The sequence below is a fragment of the Phoenix dactylifera genome, chromosome 3, assembly GCF_009389715.1.
Source record: "Phoenix dactylifera cultivar Barhee BC4 chromosome 3, palm_55x_up_171113_PBpolish2nd_filt_p, whole genome shotgun sequence".
NCBI lineage: Eukaryota > Viridiplantae > Streptophyta > Magnoliopsida > Arecales > Arecaceae > Phoenix > Phoenix dactylifera.
The window spans coordinates 24,076,477-24,098,513 of NC_052394.1; the positions used below are offsets into that span (position 1 = coordinate 24,076,477).

Consider the following 22,037-nt stretch of genomic DNA (forward strand, 5'->3'; position numbering starts at 1 on the left):
CGTCATCAGGAACCATGATGCCAAACTAGTAGCAGCAGGGGGTCAGCGGATTTTTGACTCATCAGTAGTGTCCGCCGAGCTGCGAGCTACCTGAGAGGGTGTCTCCTATGCGAGGTGAATACTGGGCGCGGATCGCCTCCTCCTCAAGGAAGACTCGATCATGGTGATCGAGTGGATCCGGGGTCGAGACCGCTTAGTTGATGACCAACCGCTGCTCCACGACCGCGCCACGGAATGAATCGAGGAACTGAGGACGTTTCCAATACCGACAGCTTCATAGATTATTGGAGGAGTGCGTCTCTCATCAGACCTTGCACGTCTACCGGGAGGCAAATAGTGTGGCAGATTGGGTGGCCTCTTTTGCGGCACACCACTCGGAAGGCTTCACCTGGGCAGACCACGGATCGGTGCTAGAGTCTTTCTGTAGCATTTTGCTTTCTGATTTTGTTGGCCGCATTCACGTCCGTCATATGTGAGTCACCGATGTACCAAAAAAAAAAAACTCTTATACCTATGAAATTCTTTTTCTTCTTGTCTATCATAGATAATCCATGAATCTAGATCGTCTTTCAAAAACAAAATAGGAATAATTATAGCTCAATCAGTTCCATTTTTCTTTGGAGGAAAGAAGTCTAGGGGTTAAATAGATGGTTCGATATCTTTACCTGACTCATCCAATACCATTGAATTTTTTGATTGGATAGCAAGAAGTTGAAGGGTTTTTGATGGTCTGACCTCCTACTACTAGTCCGACTAGCTAATTAGTGGTTTCTTCGAGCGGAAAGTAGGTCCGGCCTTACGGGCGAGAATCTCCCGCTATGCAAGCAGCATTATTCGCCACCACCTGAGAAGCAAAAGATAGGAGATGGCCAATTGTATGATGTATAGCTCCATCTCCTATTGCATTTATTGGATGGCTTGTATCAAACCAAGCTCCAACGACTAGTCCTACTCTTTTTTTCTAATTATTATTCGTGTAGTTGGATGGAGTTGTATTGTTGTACATTTATTATTCTTTAAACATAAATCAGCCATGGATTTATATAACTTTCAAATGATATAAATGTTCAATGATGCTAGGCACATGCAATATGCGATATAAAAGATGGTTTCTTTGAAAACTTTAATTTATCTAATTTGATAAACATCCTCTCAATTTTGACAGGTGTAAACTTCTTTATTTCTCTTTTAAAAGAAAATCAATATACGTATTGGTGTAGAACACTCTTTTCTAATGGATAGGGTACAATTGTTCGTGGTTATATGGGGCTCCAACAGAAACATGTGCCGTAGAAGTACAGTTCATAGCACATGACATGACTTGTTTAAAAACTATAAAAATTTATATATGATACCAACTATTGGAGATACATGTAAAATTTTCTTAATGAGTTTTGATTACCAAAATTAGTTTGACTTAAAAAGCTTTGTTTCAATGATAATATATCTAGTGGCCGGAGGAGATAAATTCTTTTTGTGAAAATTATTATAATATTTATGTTTTGCAAGGAGTTATATGTGAATTTGTTCATATTTTTTATCCGATTCTAATGAGGGTCAGTTCATTGAGCTGAGCTCAATTCAAGCATGGTTCAAGCTTATCTCGACATCCGGTTTGAGCTTGACCTGGTTGTAGATTATCATATAATTGAACAAAAAATCAGCTATTGAATTAGATGCAACAATTAACTATATGCTAGCTAAAATATATTGTCAAAAACTTTGTTGATTGAATACTTTAACTATGATTGTTTTGTTTTTTTTTTTTTGATTTAATGTCACTTGGGTTGAACTTGTTGCATACTGAGCTCCTAGGATTTAGGATGACGAATACTAGGAACGAATTTTGCACATCAATCCCTACACGGTATTAAAATTTTATGTATAAAATCGTAAACTTAAAAGTTAGGACAGCACCCACTTCGGCTTACGCGGCACAAGGAACGTCGCAGCACCATGCAACCATGCAAAGGTTTCCGCCTTCCTCATTAAAACAAACGAGACGGATCCCCCGCTCAAAGACGAGAAGGATCCCGTCACCGCCTCTCCTCGTCCGCCCCCGCCCTCCTCCCTCCGCCTTCTTCGCTTCCTCCGCTCCCACACCCGCCATCGCTTCTCCGAGACCGATCTCTCGTCACCCTCAAGGTCTTCTCCGCGCCCTCGCGACTTTCCAGTCACTTCCGTCCATCTTCCGCTGCAAGCCTGGTGTTCGCTCCCACAACGCCCTCCTCGACGCCTTCGTCCGGGGCCGCCACTGGGACCAGGCCGAGTCCTTCTTCGCCTTATTCCATAGCCACGCGCGCGTTTCTTCTAACCTCCAGAGCTACAACATTCTCACCCGAGGCCTCTGTGACCGGAGGCTGCTTGATCCAGCGACTTGGACGACGCCCTCAAACTGTTCGACGAAATGTGCGATAAAAATGTGACGCCCGATGTGATGTTCTATAATTTTCTGATTACTAGGGTTTTTGAAGAAAGGCGAGTTCTTGAAGGGAATGGAGATCAGGGAGAGGCTGGTGAGGGACAGCACAGTCAGTCCAAATGTTGCCATGTATACCGTCATGCTGGTGAGGGCTCATTCACTTGTGGAGTTTTGATTCATGGCCTGTTGGAGTCAGGGAATGTGGAGGGGGCCTCGCCCCTCTATGCAGAGATGATCAAGACAGGATTTGGCTGTCACGTGTAACTCTCTGCTAAATGGGCTCCGCAAAGCAGGGAGGCTACAGGAGTTGTTGACGCTCTGGGAGTCGATGGGAAGGCAGGGAATTGCCAAAATTGTCAGTTACAGCACATCGATCAGGAGACTGCATGAGAATGACAAAGCAGATGAAGCAGTTTCTCTTTGGGAAGCTTTCAGGGGGCTAATGCATGCCCTCCAGACCTGGTAACTTATGGTGTTTTGATTCCTGAATTGTGCAAAAAGGGTTATATCAACAAAGCATTGCGGATTTTGAAGGAGGCATAATAAGATGGAGAGAAAAACTTAGATGACTTCATGTTCTCCTCAATAATTAACAGATTGTGCAAAGATGGGGGATTGGATGAAGCAATTTGCATTTGTGATCAAATGGCTAAACATGGCTGCCGATCAAATTCTCATACATAAAATGCACTGATCAGTGGTTTCTGTCGAGCATCTAAGATTGTTGACACCATCCAGGTTTTCAAGGGGATGGTCAGCAATAGTTGCACTCCTACTATTGTAACATACTTCACACTTACAGATTGATAGTGTAAAGTGGTGAGGTTCCGGGAGGCTTCTAGCTTAGCAAGAGAAATGATGGAAAAAGTTTTCAAACCTGACGTGGTGACATACAGCTGTTTAATGGATGGACAAGATTGATGTTGCTCTTGACATTTGGAACCAAGTTCTTGACAATGGTTTCCAAGCCGGTGTCATCATGCACAACATTCTTTCAATGGCCTTTGCTCTACAGGGAAAGTGGAAGAAGCCCTGCATGTTTGCTTGGAGATGAAACAGAAAAAGTGCACTTAAAATCTAGTGAGACACAACGTGCTTATGGATGGACTTTATCGAGTTGGTGACTGTGAAAGGGCATCAGATGTACAGGTCCAGATGTTAGAGGCTGGATTGGAACCAGATATCATTTCTTATGACATAATGTTTAAAGGTCTTTGTTCTTATAATAAGATATCCAAAACAGTCAAGTTATTGGATGATGCCTTGTGTTGTGGCATTATTCCAACTTCCATTACCTGGTGTATACTAGGTAAGGCAATCATCGGCAGCTGACCAGTTCCAACATGATCACTACGAAGATCTAGTGCAAGGTGAGGTTTCTCTCTTTCTCTCCATTTAACTTGGTATTACCCCTATTTGATTGGTCACATCCCTTTACATGTATCATCATGCAGAAACACTTTAGTGTGGCATTGTGTTCTTTGCATGCATGTTGTGCTAATACTCTGGGACTTCGTGATTGAAAATTGCTGATAATACGGACCAGGAAGATAACTGATTATTTGAAGGACATTATATCCTTTTAAGCACCGAAGGTATGTTTACTTTGAAATCTTATGTGTCATTTTGTGGAGTTATTTTACAAAATCCGCAATCGAAATGGGCTCATGTTGAAGGCTTTGCTTGTTAACTACTTGTCCATTTTTGTGGAACACAACAATTTCTCATGTTATGAGTTTCCTGCACAGATTGATATTCGTCCTTAAGTTTGTTAATGCTACTTGGTCGTATTGTTTTTGGGCTGTATTTTCATCTGTTTGGTTCCTTAGGATGTGTTATCTAGCTTTTACTTGTGATATGAGTACTATTTTGCAATGCGTGTGGGAAGGAGCGCAGAGGTGCTGCTATGTGTTGTGTGCTTGTGTGCATGTGCATATTCCTGTACGCTTGCTGGCTGCAAGATAGAAAAAGTCTTGAAAAGCTAGATTAAAAATGAAAGGAGAAAATAAGTAACATTATGCTTCTCTCTCTCTAGTACAAGGTATTCCTATCATTTCATTCACACGGAGATCTTTGTTGTCATCGGTAGCCCTGTGGGGAATTTGACCTGCTCAGAATCTCAAAGTTGGTGTCAAGTCTTAAGAGAACCAAGTAGTTGAATGACAGGCTGATAACAGGTAAATGGTATGGGGACTCTGGATGATTCACTGGTCTCAATTAAGAGCTCAGGACTATTCATTCGGTAGGGTATGGTTCATATACGTCTCTTTCACATCAGCAAATAGCATAGTAGACGTGCTAGTTAGAATTGAGGTGTGAAGACACTTATTTGTGTAGCTCATTGTCAGATCTTTAACGCCCATGCACCTTTTTTTTTTTTGCTAAACAGTATCATCCCTCTCATTTGTCAGAAGTAATCAAACTCAGCCATCATAGACTAAAGAGCATAAGCCTAAGCAGTGGAAATAATCTATAATTTGCATCTCAACCTCTGTTTGAAAATATAGGATGCAGTGGGGTCATGACTCCAGATTGATTGCAGTTGGGGGGCGTCGCACCTTTGACATGACAACTATAGGAGCGGAACTCAGGATAGTATGGGAGGGCATTATCTACGTTAAACAGGTGTTAGGGGCGGATTGTATCTCCCTTGAAGGGGACTCAACCACGGTCATCGATTGGATTCGGAATGTGGATTGGCGAGGGGGCGGACATCCGCTGATCAGTGACATTCACAGGATGGTGAGAGGCTGTGATTCATTTTAGGCCATACATGTGTTCCATGAGGCGAACAAGGCGGCGGACTGGATCGTCTTCTTTGCTGCTCAACACTTGGGAGAGGTTCTCTGGACATGTTATACCGCATCGGGTGTCTTAGTTACTCAATTTTGGCAATGGAGAATATTGCCAAAATTTTATCTTGATGCAAAAGCAAGGCTAGCTTGTGTGTATCAAACCTCAGTTGTAAGAATTGGACGTGGTTATTTGTCTTTGTCTTTCTTAGGACGATTTGATTATAGAAATTTGGGAATTTTGCAAAAACAAGCTTCTTTATTTTTTTCTTTTTCTTTTTCTTTTTTTTTTGAGGATAAAGGAGACTAATGGGCAGTAAGCCGCATTAGTCTCCTGAAATTTTATTAATGAAGAAGAGAAGTTTTAGATACATCCAGGATGACTGAAGAGGGAATTTACAGTAAAAAAGAAGAAGGAATATATCCAATCGAGCTACAGAGCTGTCATCAAGAAAGCTTAAAACAATAAGCATGGTAAAGAGCAGAAGGAGAAAAAGAAAGACGCAGGCTCAGGAGAAGCCTGACAAAGTAGCTCATACAGCATAGTAAGATCCTGGGATCATCCCATTGCTTGAGATTCCATGATCTCCTTTTGTGAGAACTGAACCAAAGGAAGAGCAGAATAGCAGGGCTTTATCTCATTAAAAGAGTCACACATAGCCAGAAACCAGCAGCGGCAGAAAGAAGGCATCATCCATGCTCATCTGAAGAGGAAACACCTAATTCTCTAATCTTCTTCAAACGTTTCCACAGCTTGCCAAAACCAAGAAGGGTGTTATGATCAAAGAGAATAGACCAGCTGTTAACCAAACTGATAGCAGCGAAGACGATGGATGAAGAGATGACTGGTTGTTTCTGAAGAATCAGAGCAACATGGACAGCCACCAAGGGACTTACCCGTTCTTTTCAATAAGTTTTCCCTAGTGTTTAGGTTGTGAATGAGTGCCATCTGAAAGAAACACCTAACTTTTAGAGGGATTTTGAGTTTCCAAACCATAGGAGCAAGGTCCCAATTGATCCCCCTTGAGTTAAGAAAGCCATAAAGGGATGCAGTGGTCAAACAACCAGTGGCGGTAAGGGACCATGAGATATCATCTGATTGGTTTGGATTCAGCAGAACTCCATGAAGGAGGCTAGACAATTGCTGCAGTTCAGCTGCGGCCTTAGTCGAAAGAGAAGCGCCACATTGGAAGTGCCAAGAATTGGATGTCATTGAAGAATTGAGCCACATACCCGGATTTGAGTCTAGATGTCTGATAGAGGCTGGGGAATAAGGCCCTCAAATGCAGATCCGGGATCCATTTGTGCTTTCGAAAGAGTACTTTCAACCCATTCCCCACAACAAAAGAAGACCTATTCCAGAATGGTTGCAAAGAGGAGAGCATTGAGGATAGCAGAGCATTTGCTCTTTGGCTTCCAACAATCAGCAAGTTTACACCTGTTAAAATAGAAGCAAGATAACAATCTTTTCCAAGGGGCCCGATCATCCTTGAGGTATCTCCATCCCCATTGCTAATAGAGCAGTATTAAAGTCCTCGATGTCTTCAACACTAAGCCCACCTTTAGTTTTTGCAAGGCAACATTTTTTCCAATTAACTTTGCAGTTCAAACCATCTACCTTTTCAGTCCCTTTCCCAAGAAAGGCCCTCCGTAGGCCATCAATTCTTTTGACTATCCTTATAGGTAGTTTGAAGAGAGACATATAGAAAAGCGGCATAGTAGAGAGGACTGCATTTACTAAGACTAGGCTACCCCCAAATGATAAGAACTTTCCTTTCCAACCAGTTAGTCTAGATTCCATCTTGTGGATGAGGGGCATCCAATCACCTCTCTTGAGTTTACCGGCATTAAGAGGAGGTCCAAGGTACCTAATGTGCAAGGAGGAGTGAGGACGGTTCAGCGAAGCTGCACACTGCAATGGTTGAGGGGCATCCAGAGCAATGGGCAGCACAAAGCTTTTTTGGAAGTTAATAGAGAGACCGGATATAGCTTCAGAGCCATAAAGGATGATGTTCAAAGAAGAGATGCAGTTCTTATCAATCGTTGGAGAAAATGATAGTCATGTCAGCAAACTGAAGAATTTTTGAACCACCACTAACAACGGATTGCCCAGTCCTTGAAATAAACCAGAAAAATGCAACTTCTTACTTACTTTGCTTCTTTGTTTTTTTCTATTTGCACTTCGGGACAGTACTGTTTTTATTTATTTATTTTCTTTCTTTCTAATTTCAAGAAGGATCCAATTCTAAGAACGTTGGATGCTTTTGCCCCTGGACAAGTGGATACAGTTGAATTGCATGTTTTAGTAGAGCTGGATGCACGTAGTTTTTATAGCAGAGTTGGATGCACGCAGTTTTCATATTGAATGGAGCTATTTGTGGGGCTTGAAATACCCATTTATGAGCTGTAGTATTACCTGTGGGTTAGGGGCATCCATCATTTGCGGGAGAAAAAAAAAAAAGTGGTCTGAATTTGCAAAAACAGGAACAAAGTGGATTGCTTCCGCAAGATTCCTGAGAATATACAGAACAGACAATACTCGGTAAGACCTCTATTTGCCAAAAAGGGGAGAGGATTTCTACTAGTATATGACTTCTACTCTTTGTTCTTATCCGTTTTCTCTGTTGTTGATGACAGGCTCTGCTCGTAAATGTACTGAGCAAGCAGGCCAAAAAATATCAAGCCCAATGCTGCAACTTTCCTCCATTCCACCTCAGGAGTAGCGAGCACAGCATTTCCTATTGTGACGAGTAGCAATGACATGAGGGCAAGGTAAATATTTCTCCGAATCTTTGATCCTGCACTCTCCTTTGTGACTTCTCTGATCTTTTGCCCTTCCAACTTAGCTTCTGCTTCTGCTTTCCCTGGAGGTGCCTTTTCCCGCAGGTTCTTGAAGAACAGGCCTTCATTTCGGTCCCGCTCGATCTTGTCCTCAAAGTCCTCCAAGATCCTCTCGTTCTTTTCAATCTCCTGTTTGCTAATTTCTGCGGTTTCTTCAAAAGCCTGCATCCGATTCTCCAGGTTCTCCATGATCTGCTACATCAGAAAAAATCACTGTTATTTGGAGGAGGGATAGCAGATGCTGTCATGCACTTCGAATGCAAGAAAAAAAAAAAAAGCTTCGTATTAAGTTACAAGCAGACCCTGGAACTGGCTTCATCAAGTTCTTTCAGTGCATTCTCTCCGATTTTGTCGAACTCGGCAGTGGCATCCTCAGCGAACTGAGTCAGATATGCAGAACGCTCATCGAGGAAGTCGGTGAGGCGAACCTTTTGGGCTTGAAGCATAGCAATTCGCGCAAGCAGTTCCTGCTTTCGCTTGTCTCCTTCGGATGGGGAGGAGGAGCCAGATCCAGCTTCCTTCGAATTGCAGAAACAGAGGATTAATCTCTGCCTCCTGCTCGCAGTTATTTTTCCATGAGCAAATGATTGGTTTGGTGGAGGGAAGGATGTTTGAATGGCCTTAAGGGTGTTCATATCTTCTATATGATGCAGGAGGAGGAGGAGATCTCTTTGTAATTCTGTGGATACGCCTGCGCTGCGGAGAAGAGAGACGAGGTGGCGAGAGGAAGATATTTCGCGACCTCTCGTGTGTTGACATCGAGTTATCCATCGCCTTTTTTAGTTTTATTTTAAAAAGAGTGGAGTGAACATCATGTTACCATTTTGCCCTGTTGTTTTTAAATAAATCTTGGGTATCGATGGTGATCAGTGGGAAAATAATGTTTTCTCGTCAAATCCTTTTGACTTTTCGCCATTGTTGTTCTGTCAACTGGATGATGTTCCCAGAGTTCTCCACGTCAGCAAGTTTTTTTTTATTATTATTATTGTAAAATTTTGCGAACCAGAGTTATTTTTTTGTTTACTTGTCCGTTAAAATCTTCTGTTTAACATGACAGCATCTGTCATTCTGGGCTGGAATGATCCAACCGACACTGAGACAATTTATGTAAGCCCAGCTGAGTAACTAGTAATCCAGCAGTGCGTATATTAAGAACAGTACATTAGGCCATTCTTGAAAAATACATTTCATCAGGCAACAAATAAAGGAATTTGGTAATGGAACCCTTTAAAGAGAATATAGATGGCCATGGAGTTATTTCCCATAGATTGCTTCAAAGAACATAGGCCTTTCTTTTTGATGAATTCTGACGTGTACATATCACTACGACAAACCATCGAGATATAATCCATTATCAGGAGAGCTGCACGTAACGATTTAAGTAAACTGCAAGCAGTTTTCTTGACAAATTTACAAGTACACCGAACATCCAATCCAATCCAATCCGAAGCACTAAAAGCAGCTAGAAATGCAAAAGACCTCTTTACCACACATTAGCCCAAACTTGCGCATCTCCTAAGGCAAATGTGCTCCTTCAATGGTTACTGTGATTCAAAGTCTTTATCTGTTGTCTTCTTGTAAGTGTACCACTTGGCGATCCAGAGGTAGACTCCAAAGTTCAGAAGGCTGAGTATGGCCAGGAGCCAAAAGAAGTAATCAAGGTGGCCGCGGTTAAGATTCTCAGGAATCCATCCAAGCCTCCCATTCTTGGTGGTAATGTCTGTGACGATCGTGACAAGCAGCGTGCTCAAGTAGTTACCAAGTGACACTGTGGTAAGCGAGAGCGCAGACAGCAAGCTCCTCATGGCATCAGGTGCCTGATCATAGAAGAACTCCAACTGACCGATAAAGGTGAACACCTCCGCGGCCCCAATGATGAAGTACTGCGGGATCTGCCAGAATATAGACATGGGCACATAGCCATCATAGTCATATAAACCATCCCTTCCTACAATGCGGAGCCTCACCACCTCCAGAATCCCAGCAGCCAACATGGAAAATATGGAGATGGCCAGGCCGATGCCCATCCGTGTCAGCTGAGTAAAGCCCCGCTCGTGACCGGTGAGCTTGCGAGCCACTGAGACTATAACGCGATCATAGATTGGAACCCAGACAATAACACTGATTGTGTCGAAGATGGAGAGCGAAGCAGATGGGATCTTGAAATGGGGACCCATGTGGGGATCCAGAGTATTGCCTTGGAGAACAAACATGGTGCTCATCTGGCTATAGACAGTAGAAAAGATGATGCCGGTGGCCCATATAGGAAGAATTCGCACCACGCTCTTGAGCTCCTCCACTTGGGTGACTGTGCAGAGCCTCCATGGGTCCACTGGATCCTTCATCTTGTCATCTTGAGTCACCACAGCTGCCTTGTCAAGGAATCTGAGAAAAACGTATAAGCAAGGATGCATTACAGGTGCACCTCGAACATGTATACAGAATTTTACTTAAATCAGCTCAAACACGCGCAAAAGTTTCAAGAGGTTTCACACACAAGGCACCGTTTGTTTCTTGCCATTCCACTCAATAAGCAGTCATATATTTCCATCCTAAACTAGTTTTTCTGCTAGAAAATTACATTCTTCTAAAACTTCCAGGGGAAAAAATCCTGGCATGAAAAAAAGGTACCTGCATCAGTTGTATTATTGTGCATGCTCCTTGCTCTCTGAATTTTGACTAGGTAAGGAGTCAACAATTCAGAAATATTATTTTTTTCTATAGGAAAATGCAAATTATATCTTACTGAGTTTCTTTTTCTTTTTCCTTTTTCAAATTATCAAACTGAAGTGTCTCCAAACAATGAAACAATAAATCTTCCATGTGTGAATTTGATGATGATCGATGCAGAAAATGATTTTATTAACCTAGTCTCACATAAAATACAAGAGTCATCAAACTCAAAAGACCAAAAACGACACTACCCCAAATAAGCCCAATCTATGCCTTAAATAGAAATGCAATTACGACCAATCTCATCATAACCAAGAAATTAAGTAATGACTGTGCCTTTTGTCATTCAATCAGTCATCAAAAATGTATGTTAAAGAGTCTAATGCGAACCAGCTTTCCAACTACCCCAGAAAAGAAGGAAATATTTATGTGTAATAAGTAAATGGAGATAGATTGGAAAATCTAGAAGCCTGGAAAGAAAAAAGAATTTTACTCATAAGAAACTATTTGATAATTGCCTTGATAGAGGACGCAACCCTTAATTGGAAGGAATGCCAAGAAGAATTCACAAAGCCAAACCCAAGGAGATAGGAGGGATCCTAAGTCAAAAGGATGGATGCAGCACTTGTAAATGTGGCTAACCTACATAGGATGTAAGAAATCGACAATAAATAGGCTTGTTTCAGTAAACTTACTTAAACTGGTCCGTGTGCTCAAGCTTACGGCTACCTTGTATCACAGATTCCTTCTCTGAAATCTCATACAGTGAAGATTTGTCATGGGGTAGGTTCACTCCATATTTCCTAAAAGATGCCACAACAACCTGGGCAATGCGTGTAAGGGGGCTTCCTCCAGGTTTCTGGTGTCTGTATAATGCTGTGCCCAAGAAGAAGCTCACAACCGCAATAGCCATTACCACTGCTGGGATTCCAAAGCCCCAGCCCCATCCTACATTGTTTTGTATCCAGACCAGCACTGAGGAAGCAACCAGGGCCCCAATGTTGATTGAGAAGTAGAACCAATTGAAAAAGGAGCTCTTTCTTTTCTTCTCAGATTCATCTGATTCATCAAATTGGTCAGCCCCAAAGGAGGAGACACAGGGCTTGATTCCTCCAGTACCTAATGCAATGAGATAGAGTGCTATAAAGACCACCGCAGTCTGAGCATTTGTTGGATCGCAGACACCATTATCGCAAGAAGGTTTCAGCCCATTGACAGATGATGTCATAGTCAATAATGTCAAACCCTGCAATCAAGGTAGAAGATCAGTTTTTATGTTTTGAGGGTTCAAGTTAAGAATAGATTGGAGGGTTCTTCAACTTTCTTACACTGATATAAACTATCATGAAACTGGCAATCGTCCAATATCGTCCAAGGTAGGCATCGGCCAAAAAAGCCCCAAGCAAAGGCATGATATAGCATGTGCCTGACCAGTTAGTGACATTATTTGCTGCTGTAGTATTGTTTTGGTGGAGACGGTCCTTCATGTAGTTTACCAGATTGGTGCTCATCCCATAATATGCCAATCTTTCACAGCATTCATTTGCTGCAAAGTGATTAAAAAAACATTGGTATTTAGATGATGATGCGAAAGAGAAAAGGAAAATAAAATGAGTTATCTTTATAATACATGGCACAAGGACTTAAGATATACCAAGAATGTAGGGGCACGCCCTCCAATTCCCAGTATCCTTCTTCACAGCAGGGTTTCCACGAATATCTGTCGTCCCATCTTTTGTGTACTTATCTTCAGCTGCTTCCCTCATGGTTTTGGCAGTTCAGATATTACCTAGAGTGGTTTTTCTCACTATTTCACCTACAATTTCAGCATCCATGATGTCAATGTAGTAAAGAACCAAGTGAGCCTACATGGAAATTGCATTAAAACCACAGTGGTCGCATAACAAAAACAAACAAGATTAACATAGCATGATTTATCAATAAACTACAAAAAGTGCAATAAACACTCAAGTAAATAAAACAGAAACAACAACTATTTGGTGTCCGAGAAAATTAGAGTTTTTCTGTGGCTTGCACTACGGAATAAACTCCACACAGGCAAAATTTTAGCAGAGAACGGTTGGACTGGTAATATCGGATGTTCTTTATGTGGTAATAGCACTGAGTCGGTTAATCACTTGTTCATGAGGTGTCCATTCTCTAAAAGCATTTGGTCCACCATAACCCAGTTGACTTTAAGGGGGTGGCCGGCGAACCTTCATGAATTATGGACACAATGGAAAGTCAGACATCGACAAAGATTGGGTGGAAGAGCAGGCGATCAGCTTCTTGCAGCTGTTTGTTAGGAGATATGGAGAGAAAGGAATGAGAAAATTCTTCTTCGAAGAAACCGATCCATTTATCCAGGTAATCCACACATTCTGTGGCTGGGACTGTTTATGTACAGGAAAAACAGCCGAGACACCAGCAACAGTTGAGGAATCTAGTCTTCCCCTGTACATTCTTCTGTTCTTCTCTCTGTTTGTAAATATCTGATTCCTTTAAATAAAATTGGCGTGTCGCTGCTGGCTGCTTCCTTTTCCAATTAAAAAAAACCAAACAACTATTTGATGTCTTAACAGTTTTGTCAGTGAGGATTCTAAAATTCTAGAAATTGTAATGAGTCATGAGGCTAACAGTTGATGGTTTCCAAATGTGAAAAGTGTATTTGCTACATTCTTAAGTATGAAGCATCAGTTTGTATCATCTTCTAATAGGCTGGTACATGCATATGTTAACGCAAAGAAAACTTCTGATATACGGAATATCAATAATAAATTGATTGTTGGCAAAGGCATTATTTCAGTAATTTCCGAATTGTTAAGGGATAGAACTATGCATTCATAAAACTGTAACAAGGCTAATTTCATGAGGAAACTATGCTACTTATGCCTGCATTAAATCACAAGCAAAAGTTCTGAAATCAATGAACACGGATCCATATATACCCAGCAGAAGGATGTAACTCAAGGAATAAAAACTTTATAGCCGTCGGTAAGACTGAATTACGTCAAGAGATTTTCAAAGAAACTCTATATTTTGATTGCCATTAAATCCATAAAACGAAAACAACTAATTTTCTTTGATGAAAGGCTACACCGCAAATCGTTATTTAAATTGCTGGCCTAAAGCAGAGGGGTTGAACTGCCGAACCTATTTTTACAAGAAAAAACCTATCGTAGCAAGCTGGTAATCGAAGTAATGGAAACTTAATGAGATTGCAGCAAAGTAAAGGTAGCCTATGAACTGGTGCATGGCAAAGAATCACAGATCATACGCAGTCCAAAGTTTTTAATTTTACGGAAAACCAAATCAAGACGAACAAAGAATTAACATATGAGAAAAAGCTGACCACCTCCTTCCAAAAGGGGAAAAAATATCCTGAAATCAAGATATCAAGGCAAGAAATAAACGACGCAAGACGAAGATGCATAACACCGAAAAAAATACCAAGCGACTTTGAAGGAGGATAGAACAAGTTTATGTCCAAACTTACCTCCCTGAAGAAATTAAGAACTAACTCGAGATCAGATCAAATCGCTCTGTTGATATGCGCTGATATATTATCAGGGATCTCGTGGATAAGATTCCGGGGTGGGGAAGATTTTTTTGTTTTTATTTCGGAACTAACAATACTGGGAAGGAAGGGCTGGGACCGCGCATTCCCACTAACGAGTCCTTTTATCAAGGAGCGCGTGGTGAAGCGATAGGTAGGCACAGGGAATAGGGATCCGTCGCGCGAGGAGAGGACTCGTGGATTCGATGAATCCTGGGGAAAAGGCGGTTGTAACTGTATATTCTAATTTAGCAAGGAATACGGTTCGATTCCCCGGAGGATTACGACTCCGGAAGGAATCGTGGCCAGCTGAACACCAAAATGCCGATTTTCTACGCGAGCCAGCCAAGAAAATGCAACCCCCGAGGAACCTGGGTTTCGATTTGGGTAGGTGATTTGTCCCAGCGGAGAGCCCAATGGCCGTCCCTGTACCCAAAAAAATTGACGGGGGCTAAATTGGCGTTGTGGCCACAATGTTATCAGGCTGCGTATTGGGCCGCGTTCTCTACTTCCAGCCCATGATGGGTAGGCGCTACGAGATCTGCCTTCCTCTCCCGAGAAGCGTGGACGCGAGCAAGACCCACACGTCACGCGACGGAAGCAAAGTCCAAGGGAAAACCGAGGGCTGGGCTTAGAATTATTATTATTATTATTATTATTAAACCTGAAATCTCATCTCCGTTGTCGTATAATATTCAACGGGCCATCCGGATCATGATGAAATAAAATAATGGGCAAAAGGTGCGAATAAGACCGCAGAAAAGTATGCAAAAGAAAGCAGGAAGAGGACAAAAGTACGCCAACATCAGATATTTAGTCCTTCCAAAATCATTAGCGAACAAAACGCTCTGATGAATAATGATCTTGAAGAATGATGAAAAAGGGGTTCGATTCCCAAATCAAGAAGAGAATACTGTAAAATTCTTAAAGGATAATATAGAAAACCAGAACGAAAGTTTCTAATGTAAATGCAATTCCACACACAAACACACACACACACACACACACACACACACACAAAAAAAGGGAACAAAATCAAACCTGGAGCGCAAGAGCTGCATGCTGCAAAGCAAGAGGGAGGAGGCTTTCTACAGCTTACCTTTCAAAGGATCACCACTGGCGAAACAGAATCGGAGAGAACACTACTTTTCCCTACTGCTCCCCTACGCGAATATGCGGATGCAAAGAGGAGCGATCAGGACATATCAAGGCCGAAAGGTGATGCCTGTGAAGCGGAATGGAAAGTATTAGCTGTCCAGTTACTAAATTTATTCCAAATCTTCCTGACAATAGAACCTTCAAGGCTCGTTACGATTCGAAAGGGCCGACCGCAGCCTCCAATTACTCTCCTGATTTGGAAACAAAGGGCAAAATGACGCTAGAAAAAAAAGGAAATAGAAGCCATAGGAAAGTAAAGCTGGAAAGTATGCATAAATTTTTTTTGAGAGAGAAAAATTCAAATCCCCTACCAGATTCAGAATTCCCACATCCTCCCATGAGAGCGAATTCCTTCGCATCCGCTCGAGCCTTCTCCCTTCCTTCCCCCAGAGCTGATATGGTAACGCGTAATCGAGCCAAAAGTCCAAAACGCCACTGCGTCTATCCTAAAATTATATAGAGTCTCTAACCAGACCAGTGACTTGTTACTTCACTCTATGTGCGGGTATCGTGCCTGCTGGCTTCTGGTTCTGGGGCCCGGTCGACTCTCGGAGATTTTCTTGGTTTAAGATGAAAAACCAACGGAACCGATAGCGGTTTGGCAACGGGATGGCGGAAGGGAGGGGACGCTGACGTCGACTATCTATCGCTGAACACGCGGCTCAATGCAACGTAGCGACAGCGATAGATGCGGCAGGAGGGCGGGTTCGGGTAGAGCTTCGAGCAGCTTATAATAATTTACTTTATGCAAGATAGATATTTAGTGCTATTTCAAAAAAAATTATATTTAGTGATCGATTGGATTCAGAAAGTAGATAGATATGATTATGGTCATCCTCTCATCCGAGATATGCGTAGACTGGCTCAGAAGATGAGCGATATTTAGACAGCATATGTGTTCAAAAAGACGAATAGGAGAACAGACTGGATCGACTCCTTTGTCGTCCGGTACTCTGAGAAGATTTTTTGGACATTCGGTAGATTTTTTTTTTTTTTTTGTTCTTTTTACTTTCTAATTTGGCAGGGTGTAAATTACTATTTTAAAAAAAAGAGATAAAAAGAAAAAAAAAAAAAGAAGAAGAAAGAGTACTCACGTCACCATGAAAGCAATCTTTTTCCCATCCTTATTACACGTCTAACATTAACATGAGTACCAAAAACGTTCTAATCGCCATTGTAACGCTTATAACACTGACAATTGAAATCTTGGTTTCGGGGAAAAAAAATTACAAAGCACTTGGCCAGGTCATGGACCCATCCCATATCGTCCCACTTCTTGCGTTCACGGGGGACAAACACCGGACCATGACTAGTTTTGAGCTTTCCCGGAATGTGGATCGGAGTGCCGGCGCTTTTATCTTTTGGTTGAAAAAAATACTATTTTGGCTTCGTTTGTTTAGAGCATTTCAAAATTTGTTGTATTTTATTTTTTTTAATATATTTATACTAGGATACAGAAAGGTGGAGGAAACTCCTCGGAAGCAATCAAAACAATCATCTAGACCTAACTCCACGGTGCCTGAGTCCCCACCTGAAGATGCTGATGAAACTTTCGAGAAAATAAAAGGAGACGGGGCTCATCCCCAATGCAGTTGCCATGCTTGATGGGCTCTGCAAAAATGGATGGGTTCAAGAAGCAATGAAGCTATTTGGGTTAACGCGCGAGAGGTGAACAGTGCCTGATGTTGTGACTTATGCAACGGTTGGGGAGGGGTTCTGCAAAGCAGCAAAGTTTGACGACGATCGTGCCAAATGCCTTTATCTATGCAGTTCTGATTCAAGGCTTGTGCAAAGAGGGGAAATTGGAGGATTCTGTCGAGTTCTTCATTATTGGAGATGTGGGATGTTGCCGCTAGAATCGAACTGTACTTGGAGCTAAGATCAGTAAGTGTATCGATTTGAGCTCTAGAGTTGGTGGAAGCGTTTTGTGGCAAATAAACTTGAGCTCGGGCATAATAACCTCAAGTAAATCTCAAAATAGGAAAGAAAGTTTTCTTGCAGGAGACCCTCCAATACTTAAATTAGTTGGATTTTTTAGAAAAATAGTAAATGGTTTAAGAGGGAGTCAAAATATTAGGAGAGAGAATGGAGAAAAGAATATACCTAATGGTCCTTCATTTCTCCTCTTACATAGAGAGGGTCGGTGTCCTCTTATATAGCAGCTGCCTCGTCAGGCACATGGTAACAATCGTTCCGATTGTGCCGAGGTCGTGGCTACGTCCTTCATAGACATTCACTATCTTTAAAATAATGGACTTAAGTAGGAAACACATGGCTTTTCCCTATTGCTCAGTTTGGCTAGGATGGTATTTCAGCTAACTCTAACGTAGAACACGTCGGCAATACCAAGTTTAGGTACCTTGACCAAGATCAAGACCAGGTCGATGACTATATACCACATCATGAGATATTTACCAATCGTGACAACCTTAACCGATTTGGTTGATAGGTATTGCAGGTGGTGTGGCGTTGGGAGCTTGGTGAGAATGAGAACTTTTGAGGGAGAGAGGTTTTGCTATGGATGAGAAAGCTGTTAGGGAGCATTTGGATAGGAAAGCCTCATTCTCGCTAAATTCTAATGGTTTGGGAGGCCATCTTTGGAAATAAGAACTTGCATTATAGAGGAGAGGCGGTGGGGAGGAGGAAGAGCGCTCTTTTGTTAGAATTTCGCTAGGAGAACCATGTCAGCTTCCATTTGTCTCAAAAAGAAAAAGGAGAAAGAGTCCATATTAGACAACTACTCCATATCAACTCATAAGCAGGCACATACGATGAGCTATATCTAAATTGGAAAAAGGGTGGACTATATTATAGCAATATGCAAAATACGGGATTGATATTGCAGTAGTAAAAAATATAGAATAGTATCTGTAATTCTATGTGGAATATGAGGTGGTATTTTTTTTTTAAGTCTTTTCTTTTATAGGGATTCCTGGGCCATGAAAGAATTTTGGTGTCCGGTCAGCGCTTAAGCCTTTTAAAAGGGCTTCAGCTTCAAATTGAGCGACACTCTTCCATTCAGTCGGATATGGGACACTGAAGAGAACGTAGTGTTCCTATGAAGCGGTGGGACGGTGACGGAAATTGATTATACTGACCAGTCAAACCCAGTGCTTTAAAAAATGGAAGCATTGAAATCCGATCATTAATATTGGAAGTCCGTTGAGTTGTAGCCTTGGATCGCCGTGTGAGGCAGTGGTGGGAGAATGCGACGAAGGATGCCTTGTTTGCTGTGCCGACAGTCACAGGCAGAGGATGAGGAAGAGTAACGACTAACGAGGAAGGTGAGACGGCCAAAAAAAAAAAAAAAGTGTAGGACTTAACTGATAGGAAGTCACACTGGTTTAAAAATCTCTCCCACTCTATCGTTGAGCCTAACTCGACGCTGGTTGTGATCGGACTAAACCGATCTCTTATATTTATTTCCAGTTTTCGGACGATTATTTTTTGAGAGGAAGTTTTTGGACGATAATGAAGGCATGGAGCCAGTGATCAGATTAGGACTAACGAATGACCTATGCATGTGATCTAGTTTTCTTATTTTTCTTTTTCTTCCCACGATTCTTAAAATACAATATAAAAATATAAGATTTTTTATATATACACACTTCAAAATATACAAAATTATATAAATATTCTCATAAAATTACTATTTGCGTGTGTACTCCTATAAAATACTTATTTTTTATATATATACTAATACCATTTAACATCGTTAAAAAATAAATAATTTAAATTTAAAATGACCAAAATATCCTTATATGTAGACCCGCATAAAAAAAATATAAGGATATACATGCAAATAGCAATTTTGCAAAAGTATTCATTCAATTACGCATATTTAGAAAGGTATATACTTGAAAAAATCTAATAAAAAATGATCAAAATTTAATAAAGACAATTCAGTTGTTCTTAATAAAAGAAGATGGCAAAAAAAAATAATATTATCGTGTCATATGATATCATATTAATATCAACTCTTATAAAATAGATCATGTTGCTTTTATAAAATTCTCGTCTGAAAATCAAACAACAACTCAACATATTTTACTAATTTAATTACTAAAACATATTTTACTAATTTAAGTATATATAATTAATTTAAATTTGATATGCAAAAAATTGACAATGTGGCCCAATCTTTTTTTGACTTGTTGATCTAATTGAGTCATAAAGCTTCTATTTTAGTTGTATACAATGGATACAATAGATTTATAGAATAGTTATTGTGATCCAAATATGCAGTAATGATAGACATCACATCGCTCATGCCGGATGCTTCCATTGAGTAATCTATTGGAAAAAATAAATAAGTAAATAGTTGATTGTAGCACGTGGAGACGCATGATTTCGAATTAGATTGCTCATCATCGTATTTTTTTAATAATCCTATTAGCCCCTATCAAATGATGGAGGTGTTGGAACGGTGAAGCTGCCTATCTTCTAATTGGTTTTCTTAGTTTATAATTAAAAAATAAAAATAAAAAATAATACCAAAAACATATTTAATATTATTTTTTTATTTTAAAAAATATTTTATTTTTTATAGAATTGAAAGTAAGAAATTCTTACTTTTAGTATTTTTATAAACAAGAAACTTATTTTTCACTACCATCACTAATATCGCCTCCACCATTACCATCCTACATCATCGCCATCACAGCCATCACCTCTGCCACCATCGCTACTACCATTGCATCATCATATTCACTACCGCCACCATTGCTCTACTTACTGCATCATTGGCACCTCTATCTCATTTTGTTGTATTATCGTCGACTCTGCAGCTTCACCGATATCCCAACCACTATCACCGTGCCATTGTAGCGACTGTCGCTACATCCATGATACTATTGCTACCCCATAGCCAACACCATCTTTGTCTCCGTTGCCTTTAACACTACTAGCAGTTCCACTGCCACCACCATCATATTTATGTTTCTAAAAATAATAGATTATATCAACACGTCCATAGTTAAAATTTTCAAAAAAGATGAATATAATTTTTCTGATTTTAAAATATAAAAATTGAAAGTGGCACAAACGGCATTTTAGAAATTTATTTTGCTCTAAAGATAAATGGGTCCACCATGTAAGTGTGGAAACTTGTTTATTTATGTGTCACTGTATCAAGCCACTGCTGAGCTAGAGATTTTAGCATGGCACCCTTGTCTTGCCTGGAATCGAACGCAATGCGCTCGGATTCCTTCTAGTTTCGACGTCAGTCTTTATTTAAAAATGTTACATTTGAGAGCACTTGCTCCCTGAAAATTCACCAAGCAGTGCATTGCTATATATCTTACCAACATCTTTTCATAGAAAAAAACACTATTATTGTCATTTAAGGTTATGTAATATTATAATCGATGAACTAAAGAGGGACGTATCGTTGTGTTTCATATAGGGACAATGTAATAGTTCTCTGGTCGGTGTGAAAACACCAAATTGAGATTTTGTTTTATAGTCAACAACCAGCCAGCAGTCCGAGCATCCTAACAATTTCAATTGAGAAGCATGGATTTGCAAAGCGTGAGATCCAACAACCAGTTAGTTTTCTGTCAGTGGCGTCAATGGTTGAGGAGCTCTCACCACCGAGCTTTCACCAGATGGATAGCTTAGCTTCGAAACTAGCACGAAATCTCCCCCGTATACTTCGGATAGGCACATTTCAACCATATTTTATCGAGCAATGCATTGACGGCACAAAGCCATTAGAAACTCCCACAGGAAACATTCCGTCCGCAGCAAATTTTGTCACGAGTCGGCAGGCGGGGCCAGTGGGCATGCAATGCTTCACCTCTGAAATGAAAGTAAGTAGTGAGGAATATTAGTCCTCACATTTGCCATCGCATCATTGTATTCTTGTGGATAAGATAGCTCTATCTTGGTTGCGGTTGCTCGATTGATTGCTTGAATGGAAGAGCAGGCCGGGATATATTGATCCTTTCCACCCACGCGTTCAGCTACCGATCGAGAAGACGACACCGACCGGAAGGCAGCCACTAATTAACCAGGGATGACCTAATTGCTACCTCATGCTAGTGATACGTACCGGGTCGGTTCTTTCCATCCAAGTGCACCATCAAGCTAGCTAGGGAATAGATTTAAAGACAAGCCATCCCAAGACTCGTTTTACACGTGGAAAAAATTTCTATTTTGCTAGAATATGATGACGGAAATATGGTTTTTGTATGTTTGATTGGCCATATAAAAATGGCATACTGGCTTATATTTGATTGATCATTTATTTTTTTTAAAAAAAGATAAAATATCTATTATATTTTCAAAAAAAATGAAAAGATCTTACTTTATTTTATCTAAAAGATTGAAAATATTATATTATATTCCAATTTGCAGTTGGTAAAAATTAGACTTGTCCGTGTCTAATATAAATTTTTCTGTTGTTCATGTTTTTATTTTTTTATTTTTGCCACGAACTAATTGGGTTCCTAATATCAAAATTAACCATGTCTCGTGAATGCTAACTTGTTTACATGAATTGCTTCGACAGGAAGCCGATCTTTTAACCAATGGAAAGCGACATCACGCGCCAGCGAAGATACATACGAACTTTATGTGGGATTCAAGTAATCCC

The 22,037-nt window shown here is 40.6% G+C and overlaps 2 protein-coding genes and 1 long non-coding RNA gene across 8 annotated transcripts; 1 reads left to right on the plus strand and 2 right to left on the minus strand.

The window, feature by feature from the left end:
- The first annotated feature begins 1,943 nt into the window (after window positions 1–1,943).
- On the plus strand, window positions 1,944–8,494 carry LOC108511176. Of its 3 annotated transcripts, none has more exons than XR_003385037.2 (5): window positions 1,944–3,792; window positions 3,877–4,017; window positions 7,448–7,756; window positions 7,852–7,986; window positions 8,085–8,494. It is a non-coding gene; the product is annotated as an uncharacterized LOC108511176 (long non-coding RNA). The 3 variants fall into 3 exon arrangements; XR_005511276.1 differs by having other exon boundaries at window positions 7,625–7,756; XR_005511275.1 differs by having other exon boundaries at window positions 3,877–7,756.
- Window positions 7,682–9,083, minus strand: LOC103704061. Its single transcript, XM_008787207.4, has 2 exons — window positions 8,358–9,083; window positions 7,682–8,247 (listed from the first exon to the last, which is right to left on the minus strand). Exons 1-2 carry the CDS (start codon window positions 8,688–8,690, stop codon window positions 7,810–7,812), a joined length of 771 nt encoding a protein of 256 aa, XP_008785429.1. The 5' UTR covers window positions 8,691–9,083; the 3' UTR covers window positions 7,682–7,809.
- A 243-nt stretch (window positions 9,084–9,326) lies between these two features.
- On the minus strand, window positions 9,327–15,872 carry LOC103704060 (protein NRT1/ PTR FAMILY 8.1). Of its 4 annotated transcripts, XM_008787203.4 has the most exons (7): window positions 15,754–15,872; window positions 15,581–15,633; window positions 15,384–15,509; window positions 12,383–12,544; window positions 12,057–12,274; window positions 11,424–11,974; window positions 9,327–10,440 (listed from the first exon to the last, which is right to left on the minus strand). In XM_008787203.4, the coding sequence occupies exons 4-7, from the start codon at window positions 12,492–12,494 to the stop codon at window positions 9,597–9,599; spliced, it is 1,725 nt and encodes a 574-aa protein (XP_008785425.1). In that variant the 5' UTR covers window positions 12,495–12,544; window positions 15,384–15,509; window positions 15,581–15,633; window positions 15,754–15,872; the 3' UTR covers window positions 9,327–9,596. The 4 variants fall into 4 exon arrangements, with proteins under 4 accessions (XP_008785425.1, XP_008785424.1, XP_008785426.1 ...); XM_008787202.4 differs by having other exon boundaries at window positions 15,384–15,633; XM_008787204.4 differs by lacking the exon at window positions 15,581–15,633 and having other exon boundaries at window positions 15,754–15,845.
- Between the last annotated feature and the right edge of the window lie 6,165 nt (window positions 15,873–22,037).

Bases quoted from the DNA above. Each gene is read 5' to 3' on its own strand.
- LOC103704061 (XM_008787207.4), bottom strand. From the start codon at position 8,690: ATGAACACCCTTAAGGCCATTCAAACATCCTTCCCTCCACCAAACCAA. The intron at 8,248-8,357 runs GTCTGCTTGTAA...CTGATGTAGCAG, and splicing joins TTGATGAAGCCAGTTCCAGG to ATCATGGAGAACCTGGAGAA.
- LOC103704060 (XM_008787203.4), bottom strand. From the start codon at position 12,494: ATGAGGGAAGCAGCTGAAGATAAGTACACAAAAGATGGGACGACAGAT. The intron at 11,975-12,056 runs GTAAGAAAGTTG...CCTTGATTGCAG, and splicing joins TCATGATAGTTTATATCAGT to GGTTTGACATTATTGACTAT. The intron at 10,441-11,423 runs GTAAGTTTACTG...CGTTTTTCTCAG, and splicing joins GAGCACACGGACCAGTTTAA to ATTCCTTGACAAGGCAGCTG.